General features: G+C 48.0%; 1 protein-coding gene across 1 annotated transcript in view; it reads left to right on the top strand.

The window, feature by feature from the left end:
* The window catches only part of PRR26 (proline rich 26), a 15,595-nt gene extending 5,989 nt beyond the window's left edge, over positions 1-9,606 (top strand). Inside the window, 8 exon segments of the mRNA XM_023192441.3 lie at positions 3,903-3,992; positions 4,659-4,779; positions 4,782-4,847; positions 5,552-5,587; positions 7,762-7,820; positions 7,944-8,079; positions 8,185-8,292; positions 9,427-9,606. Of these exon segments, the coding sequence (XP_023048209.3) occupies positions 3,903-3,992; positions 4,659-4,779; positions 4,782-4,847; positions 5,552-5,587; positions 7,762-7,820; positions 7,944-8,079; positions 8,185-8,292; positions 9,427-9,606 (796 nt within the window).
* The last annotated feature ends 895 nt before the right edge of the window (positions 9,607-10,501 follow it).

Genomic DNA, 10,501 nt, shown 5'->3' with positions numbered 1-10,501 from the left:
CTGGACCTGACGCTGGACCTGACGCTGGACCTGTCCCTGGACCTGTCCCTGGACCTGACGCTGGACCTGTCCCTGGACCTGTCCCTGGACCTGACGCTGGACCTGACGCTGGACCTGACGCTGGACCTGTCCCTGGACCTGACGCTGGACCTGACGCTGGACCTGACGCTGGACCTGCCCCTGGACCTGCCCCTGGACCTGTCCCTGGACCTGTCCCTGGACCTGACGCTGGACCTGACGCTGGACCTGACGCTGGACCTGTCCCTGGACCTGTCCCTGGACCTGTCCCTGGACCTGACGCTGGACCTGACGCTGGACCTGACGCTGGACCTGTCCCTGGACCTGACGCTGGACCTGACGCTGGACCTGTCCCTGGACCTGTCCCTGGACCTGACGCTGGACCTGACGCTGGACCTGACGCTGGACCTGCCACTCGATCTGCTGCTGGACTGCTAGCAATGCTGCAGATTTTTATGGAGAGAAAAGTACAGTGTGTCTCAGAGCAGCTGTCCCAGCTCTGGATGAAGCCGGCAGAACAAGGAAGCAGCAGAGGTGTTGGCATCATTCAGTGGGCAGTCCATGACCCTCCTCTAAGTCCAGCAAAGCTCAACCTGCATGTCTGCAACTAGAAATACCAATCATAAGCCAGACCTCCTGGCAAATATCACCACTGACCCGCTGTAATTCTGTGTGGTGTGTTATGTCCCATGTACAGGAAATCATTCACAAAGCCTTTAACAAGGAAGTATTAACATGACTTTTAATGCAATATAACAGCTTTGCACCCATTTAACATATATTTAACCCCAGTGGTATATGTAAATATATATTTTATAGAACATCAGGCACATTTACCTAATAGCTCGAACCTTCACAATGTCTCTCTCCCTGAGAGGACAGCGGAGGATCCCATGCACTGTCTCCAGGAACATGCCCCTCCCGGAGAGCATTCACAAATCCAATGTGCACATGCATATGCATGCACAGACACATATCACACACACACACACATGCACACCTACATGCAATACATACATTCACACAATCACATAATACCAACACATAACACATGCATGCATGCATGCAGACACATAGCACACACACACACACATGCACACGCACACCTACATGCAATACATACATTCACACATGCACATTCACATAATCACATAATGCCAACACATAACACATGCATGCACATACACATATCACACACACACACACATGCACACGCACACCTACATGCAATACATTCACACACACACACACATTCACATAATCACATAATACCAACACGTAACACATGCATGCACATACACACAACACTCACACATGCACAAAGATACAACAAACACACATGCATATACATATACATTCTGACACACACATACATAGGTAAATGCGTAGACATAACATGCACAAATATACATGTATAACTATACACACACGAGCATCCATGCATGCATACTTGCACATATGTGCACTCTCGTGCCTAAACATGTAACACATGCACACACATACATGCAACACAAATACGCATGCACACATATACACATGCATGCATGTGTACATTACACACAAAGGCACACATGCACAACACACATACATGCAATACACACTTTCATACACATAAATGCAAACACACATACATATATACACCCCCAAAGACCCCATTATTCAATTCTAAACAAAGTGGTTTATCCCCCAAATGTACCTTCTCATAATAAATAAGCTCTACTGCACATTTCTTGATTTCAAAGAATGAGGTCTCACACACAGCACACACACATTTATACTCCAATACGTGTGAACATATAAATAGAAATAGGCACACGTGCACGAAGACCCTCTTCTGTAAAGGCATTCTCAAACTTGAACTGAACGAATTCTGCTAATTATAGTCAGAGTCAGCAAAGATATATTTGACCTCGGAATGAATATACTCGTTCTTTTTGTTACCCCTGGCAACAGCAACAATGTAAAACAGAGTTGTGTGATACGATGCCACTTATTCAATCCCACTTCCTGGGATCTGACCCACTTGTAATAGCGTTTCTGTCTGAGTGATTTCCTTCTGACTAAAATCATGAGATAATTCCTTCCCTTCCTGCTTTCTCTTTCCCAGGCCTTTTCACTACCCTTTCATCATTTTGAAAACTAAATCATAGTTGTCAAAATGGAAGGCAAAGAAACAGCCTTAGGAGAGAATCCCACAGTGGAATGGACCCGAGACAGGAAAAAAATATTCTTTTTGCAAATGTACAAAAGGAAAAGTCAAGAGGCCTGGGTTCCCTCTCAAGACAGAAACAGACGTCGGCAAAGCAGGTCGCTCAGCACAGTTCAGCTCTGTGTATGAAACAGATACTCTAGTCCTTGTCCCTGTTTCAAGCTCTGTGTATGAAACAGATTCTAGCCCTTGTCCCTGTTTTATGATGTTGCAGTGAAGGAAACAAAACAGACAAAGGGCACAGGCTGAAGAAAAGGATTTTAAAAGGATGACTTTTAAAATGTGCACCTGCTTTTCAAGGGCACAATGAGGACACTATCAAGTATATTAAAGCTGATTTATAAAAGACGGGTATAAAGACTCTACAAGGTCATTAGACTTACAAAGAAAACAAATAACATTCTCCTAGCATCACGAGTCAGGTGTTCCACAAATACTAAGAATAGCCACCACAACGGGATGCACTATGAGGTGTCAAAACATAACCCAGGAAGCGTGGCCGAGAGCTCCTATAACCTGATTTCTAGGAATCTAATTTTAACCATCCTCACAGCTAGCACATCACAAAAATACAGAGCTCCAAATGCCGTAACACAAGTGCTAACAACACCTAGCCAAAAATATACGAGGCATTTCAGGCAAAAATCCCAGAATCAGAAGAACACAAGTTTTATAAGTTCTTCAAAAGCTGGTGCTGGTTGAGGCTCTTCTGCAGACTTCAACAAAGGACATGCTAGAATTAGCCATTGACAGTAACCCTGAGTCAACACGCAGTGTTCGGAAAAGCACGAGGCCTGCTCCGGGCTTGAGACCCCTGGGAACTTTCTCTGGACCGCACAGAGTGGATGACTTCGAGAACTCAGAATAACCAACAACCAGTCCATGAACAGAGAAAGAAGACTGCAGCCCTGGGGACCTGGCTCCATGCCTGCCCCTTTTCTTCCAGGTACTTTTGCCCTTCCTGGCTCCCTCCTCCACCTGGAGACGCTCTGGGTTCAGGCCCCTCTCCAGCTGTGTCTTGGTCCACGGCTGGCTGCCCGTGTGAAGCACCAGGCCTTGAAGGACCATCTCCACCTGCTCCCTGCACTTCCCACCCACTTCCGCCGAGACCCCCAAGCTCTGGCTGCTCTCAGGGATCAGGGCACCCAGGCTCCCCTGGCAGGCTCCAACTGGAGTCCTGCCCGCTGGTTTTCAGCAACACTTGGGACTTTCTCCTGGAAACTCTCGGCTCTGGGCTTTGGTGAACTGCGCCATCCAGCTCTTCTCTGGACTCTAAGCAGGACCTTTTCTGGGTCTTCCAACCCTTCCTCCATTTCCAAATGCGGGCTTTCCTTTGGCCTCGTCTCTCCAGACATGTACGCCTCACACTGGCTACTTGACCTGCACTTCTACCTAAGAGGCTCCCAAATGCACCCTGCTCCAGATTTTCCCCAAGCCTCCTTCCGTATTTCCAAACTCGCAGCTTGCAGTGGTGTCTCTAAGTATCTCTGAGTCTGGTCCACACTTGCTTCTCCTCCTGATCTCCAGCAAAGCACAACGCCGACCTCGTGGTGCAGACTCGCAGCTTCATCCGCCTTCCTGCACTCCCTCTTCCCCTCCTGACCCAGGCACCGAATCGCTCAGCTCACTGGCTGCATTCTCTCCTCCTCTCACAGCGGCGAGTGCCCTGCATGAGCCTGCCCTGTCTCCCCCGGCTTCACGGCATGCCGCACATCAGAGACACGATTCTCTCCGAAACCCTCAGTGGCTCCCTAGTATCCGACAGGTAAGGACTTCTACGTTCTGGCCCCAATCTAACTTTCTGGCCTCAGATATGCACGTGCATATTTTATCTATGCAAAGACAGTACAGGCCTCACAACTGCTCTCATTCCTGGGCTCCTAGCTCCTCCTGAAGGTGCTGTATGAGGTACCTGTGCACCTTCCAAACACTGAGTGAGTACGCACTTGGAGAACACTTACTTGATAATTTTGTGGCATTGCCGGATAACGTGGACAAAGTGAGAACTACACAGGTGTGTGGATGCTGCCTTGCCCAGACCTCACTCACCTAGACACTCCCGGATGCTCAAGGTGACCAGCCCTGTTGGCGCACAGGCAGGCGCAGGCTGCACCCCCACAGCTGGGCCCCGCCAGCTGAACTCTAACCACAAAGCAGCTGTTTGCTCCTAAACCTGTTCATGCCGGGGCATTTGTTACACATTACTGAAACCAGTAAAGTCTGACTCCAAAGAGAGAATAATTGTATGAAAACCAAGTTGGATGCCTTTCAAAGACTTGATACAGGGGAATTTTCTTTTCATTTTAATCTTTTTTAAATTGCTATCAAATTAGGTATGGGCAAAAAATATATACAATGTTTGAGGAAATAATTTTTAAAGGTTTCCAATCTACCTCATCTTGTTTCTCTTGTGTTGCCTTTTTTCTTCTAGAAGAATCAAAACTGTGGCAGGCCTGCGATGGCTTTGGTTGAGGAAAGAGGCCACACCCACAGCCAGCAGAACCACGCTCAGCAGCAGCCTAGCCCCGCGTGGAAGAGGCGTGAACACTCTCGCACTCTCGGGAGAGGTGGATGTGCACTAACGGATCCCAGCTCTGATCTCTTTGATTCACTGAATATGGTGATTGGTTTTATCTGAACGTCAGACAAAAGGGTGTCTATGTCCAGGAAAGACTCTAAACACTCTGGCCCCTGCTGGGGCAGATGGTGACCATGACCCAGTGATACCACTCTCCAGTGGACAGCGTGGTCTGCAGGGGGGAGACCCCTGGGGCAGCCCTCCCCCAGCATGGGGGAGTTTCTGTTGCAATTCTATGTCCAGTGTAAATAAACTGTGGAAAACTGGGAGATGGTACAAGAAAGCAAGGACGCCAATTAAATGAATAGAAAGATCTACAAGGGAAGGCTGAGGTCGGCTGAAATCAGCTGAAATAGGCTTGGGAAAGTAAAGGCCAGGCTGGAACTTCAAAACGGCTTTCGAGGCTCGGGAACACGGACGGCAGCTGCCCTGTCCATCCCAGGAGAGAACAGACGGACTTGGCTGGAAAGCACTTCCCTGACTAGAAGTGTCTTTAAAAAGGAAAATCTCAGACTTTCCCTCCCTGGAACGCTTTAACCCTTCATGGAACACAGCAGAAATTCCACAGCCCTGCATCCTAGGAAGCAGGGACAGGACAGCAGCCTCCAGCACACAGAAGCACTTAGAGGCATAAGCAGCTATGCAAAGATGGCACGATCCGTGCCTCAAAAAGGTCAAGATCTCTGAGAAATAAAGTTGTATGCAGATTTACACCTGGGCAGCTTGAAATGCGTGTGCCACGACAGTTCCGGAAGCTTGTCTACTCGAAGGTCCGCATTCAGGTACGTTTCACAGTCACCACAACTAGACTTTCAGAAATTTAAAACTCCTAATGAAGAAACACAAACCTGCACGTCTCACGCCACCACCTAAAGCAGCGGTTCTCAAGTAGGGGCGATTCTGCTGGGAGGAGGGATGCTGATGGCATGGTGGGAGGCAGAGGTCTGACGCTGAGCACCGCAGGCACCGAGAACAGTCTCCTCCTCACAAAGGCTCCCCACAAGGGCTCCAGGGGGCCACACCAGAGGGTGGGAGGCAGGGGTGACACTCAGCATCACAGGCACTGAGGACGGCCTCCCACAAAGGCTCCTCTGGGCCGGAGCATCCACAGTGCTGAGGGGAAAAGCCCGGACACAAAGGATCAAGTGTTTTCAACGTAGCTCAGGGCATCTCCACATAGGAACTCCCATCTGCCTGTTGTGCAAAGCCTGGGGCCTTGCAATCAATAAACCTTCACAAGACACAACACATGGGCCTAACAATTCTATTTCGCTCCGGGAGAGAGAAAAGAAGGAATGGTTTGGGGAGACGCATTGAAATTCCGTGAGTTCTTGACTAAAAATCACCAAGTCTGCTGTGTTCCCTTATCAGCAGTCCTGGGTAGGCCCAGACTCACCTCACCCCCAGCAGGACCCAGGCAAGGCTTTAAATCTCAAACGTCCCTTTCGTAACACTGGCTGTTTCATGTGGTTAATAAATCATCCAATAAGATGACACGCGTAAGCCTAGTTATAAACTTGGCACATTAACACTATTGATCGTTGTCATATGTCCAGGTTAATCAGCTTCACAATGATACAGAGAAATCATTGGTACTAAGAGTTGTAAGGATGATTTTTTTAAATTTATGTACCTCAATTTTTATACTGTTACTTTTTACATTTTAAAAAATGTATATTCTAAAATATTTTTGATATTTTAAAATGTTAATGTATCAAGCATTTTAAAATGCACCAAATATATATCTATAAATATATAGGGAATTTTTAAAATAAATATCAGGGTAGAAGGAATTAAAACTCATAACGTAACACTAAATAGACGGGAAAAAACAGAGTAGAGAGTTCTCAGAGATTCCTGAAGGAATATATATATAGTAATAAAGCTCAAAAAGTACATTACAACCTTTATAACTATAAAATATTTTAATTACTAACTAACAAGAAAATATCTACTGAATCGCGACTAGCAGATCCCCAAATCTGTTCAACACCTGTACTCTACCCTGGGTCTGCTGAGGAACAGATCGATTCTGTTGGAGTTGACCTTGAAATTTAAAAAAAAAAAAAAAAAACCCAGCTTTAAACATTTAGATTTCCTGAATAAAACAGAAAATAAAAATAACATTTCTGCACCTGTGAGTTGATCCTAATTTACTTTTTACTTTGGATGGCTCATAAAATATACATAGATACCTTCACCATGCTTTATATTATATACTCGTGACTCTTAATTCATTATTAACCTCACTCTGTAGTTAAATATACTAATCATGGTGTCATCATTAAGACATTGTTCTAGGTGGTGCTTTTTTAACTGAAAAAAAATAGGGGATAGGTAATAAATAATCTAAAGGAAAAGTTTTAATTGTATGAGTCCAGTAATGCTATCATCTAGCATAGAAAATATTTTCAACAGTTCCAGGAAACTTCACATAAGAAACACTAAATAAACTCTAAGTCCAGTACGAGTTAGAGACATTTCCAAAAGAAAACCACACGCAGTGGGTTGGGAGTGCCTGGATTTTCTCTAGCGAAAGACTCGTGGAATCCATGCTTTCACCGCCACGTGACGAGGCACACGCGGACTGGGACGCGGCCTGCATCCTCCAGACCCACACGCTGCGCGAAACCACAGCCAGATTCTCACACGGGGGAATCCCTGGGCGAAGACCTCACGTGACTTTCCTCCTCAGCAGCTTCCCCAAAACAAAACACATCAATCAAACCAACCGATGTGAGACGGAAAGGAAACCAGAGCCAGGCTTATCTCTTCCAGGAACACTCCATAAATCTCAGACGAGTCAGTCATCCTTCCACACCATCTGCTGATGAGAGGTCAATAATCAAGTGGAAATCACTCAAAGAAGCGCTTTCCCTCCCCCAGCAGACGTCGAAGTCTGCCGTGGCGTTTATGGGGTGCTCTAACTTTTAAGCGCTGTCCGTCACCAACGCAGGCCGGCAGGACCCCTGAACAGCAGAGATCCCGCAGCTCCTCCCTGGACGCGGGGCTACGGTGGAGGAAGGGAGCGCGGCTGCGAGTTCGTGGGAAAGAGGGGCTATTTGGAGTAATACAAGACCACGCAACATAGGTAATTGTGAGTTTCTGTTTCCTCCGAACTGGCCTCATTATTATTAGTTATTCCTTCAGCACCTACTGGGAAGGTGAGAAGAAAGCAAAAGGCATCACTCCCCACCCGCGAAAGCCTCACAGCATCCCTGGAAAAGCGAACGAGAAGAACGGCTGGTCTGCGTTCAGAGCGGGTGAGGAGCAGGTGAGAAGAATCCAGAGCGCCCCGCCTCCCTCCCCGGCCGCCCTCCCTCCTGCACCGATGTGGACACGTGAGTAACAGCCGCGTGGGGAAGCCGCTGGCTCCCAGAGCCCGGCCCGCTGCAGCAGAATCACCGAGACTGAGATCCTGCGGCCTGAGTTGGGGCCGGGGAAACCACGCCTGCAGGACTGCAGGGAGCAGCCGGGTTCTGCACAGGTAACATGGAACTGGGGGTAAGCAAAGCTGACGAGGTGGGCCCGTGGCCTGTCTGCGCACAGGTATTAAAAGTTCAATAGCCGTGGTGGCAGCAGCTGAACAGGCTACACAGGACGCAGCTGGGGTCTGGACCTGGGCCTGGGGTCCGGTGGAAGGCACGTGTGTTGAGGCGTGTAGTCAGGGCCAGCCTGCTTCCCCAGGCCTACAAGGACAGATGTAGCTCCCCAGGAAACACCACAGGCAGCCCCTGCCGGCAAGCTGCCCCAAGAAGCAGTGCACCCCCCAAAATCAGAAGCAGCCAAGCTGACCCCCACCTCATCTGAAAGAGCAGGGCGCCAGGGCGAGGGCACCAACCCAGTCTCCTAATCGTAAAGGACATTCATAGCAACACCACACACAAAAAAAAACACTACGGCTCTGACCTGGAAAAGTGAAATTTAAAACATAAAATATACAGATTCTAACTAAGAGGCAGACGGACCAGGCATGGTGGCTCACGCCTGTAATCCCAACCCCTTGGATGGCGGAGGCGGGTGGATCAGTTGAGGTCAGGAGTTCGAGACCAGCCTGGCCAACATGGTGAAACCCCATCTCTACTAAAAATGCAAAAATTACCCAGATGTGGTGGCGGGAACCTGCAATCCCAGCTACTTAGGAGACTGAGGCAGGAGAATTGCTTGAACCCAGGAGGTGGAGGTTGCAGGGAGCCAAGATCGTACCACTGCACTCCAGCCTGGGCAACTCCTTCTCAAAAAAAGTAAAATAAAATAAAATAAAATAAAATAAAATAAAATAAAATAAAATAAAAGGCAGACAAACAAAAGGAGATTTCCTCTGATCTTAAAAACAGAAGTATTTGTTTCACAGCCTGGATAATGGAAGATCTGCATAGAAATCACCTAGGGCCCAGCCCTCCCTCACAACAGACTGGGATAGAGGGAAGGAGGGCAGGAGGTGGGCCCCTTGTCCACGAGAGGCTCCTCCCGCCCCGTCCCCTTCCTCAGGTGGGCGGCCTGCCCAACGCTGGCTCTGTTCTCCCCAGGTAAGACCCCGGCGTCTCTACAGGAACACCCACCTCCCTTCCCTGCAATCCACTCCAGCTGCTCATGGCCAGTCAAGGGGGGCGCTCTTCAGGGAGGAGCAAACGGCTTCGGGGAGAGCCTGAACTCCCACATCCCAGGTGTGGCTTGCCAGGGAGCACAGAGGAAGGATGCAGGTCCCGAGAAGGAGGAGGCGCAGGAGGACGACAAGAGAGACAAGAGAGACAAGAGAGGCAGACGGCCCAGCAGCGGGCTGAGCGCAGAATCCGGCTGAGGCCTCCTGGGGAGGGGCAGAGGCAAACATGCTGCTGCTTCTAGACTGCTTGGGATGATACATGCTCGGAAGGGGCTGCAAGGCAGGACTCGCTGAGGAGCAGTCATGTGGATGCTCTGCCTCTCACACGGCACACACTGACAACATGCAACTCACAAACAACACAACATGCATGTGCAATGCACTCATACAGCACACAACACACAACTCACATACATGCACATGCAACACTCATACAACACACAACACTCATACAACACACAACACGCAACTCACAACACAACATGCACATACAGCACTCATACAACATACACACAATACATGCAACTCACAACACATACAACACACTCATACAGCTCACGTACAACACATGCAACTCACGTTCAACACAACATGCACGTAAAACACACACCACACGCAACTCAACACAACATTCACGTACAACACACTCATACAACATACAATGCATGCAACGCACAACACAACATACACATACAACACACTCATACAACACATGCAACTCATGCACAACACAATATGCATGTACAACACACTCATACAACATATAACACATACAACATACACACAACACATGCAACTCAACACAAATACATGTACAATGCACTCACAACACAACACTCACACAACACACAACACATACAACACACAACACTCATACAACATACATACAATACATACAACTCATATACAACATATACACACATACAACACATAACACTCATACCACACATACCACTCATACAGCATACAAAACACATACCACTCATACAGCATACAAAACATACAACTCACAAATACATGTACAACACACTCATACAACACACACTCATACAACATACACACAATACATGCAACTCATATACAACATACACAT

The sequence above is a fragment of the Piliocolobus tephrosceles genome, chromosome 9 (assembly GCF_002776525.5).
Source record: "Piliocolobus tephrosceles isolate RC106 chromosome 9, ASM277652v3, whole genome shotgun sequence".
Lineage (NCBI taxonomy): Eukaryota > Metazoa > Chordata > Mammalia > Primates > Cercopithecidae > Piliocolobus > Piliocolobus tephrosceles.
This window is presented reverse-complemented; position numbering and strand designations above follow the sequence as displayed.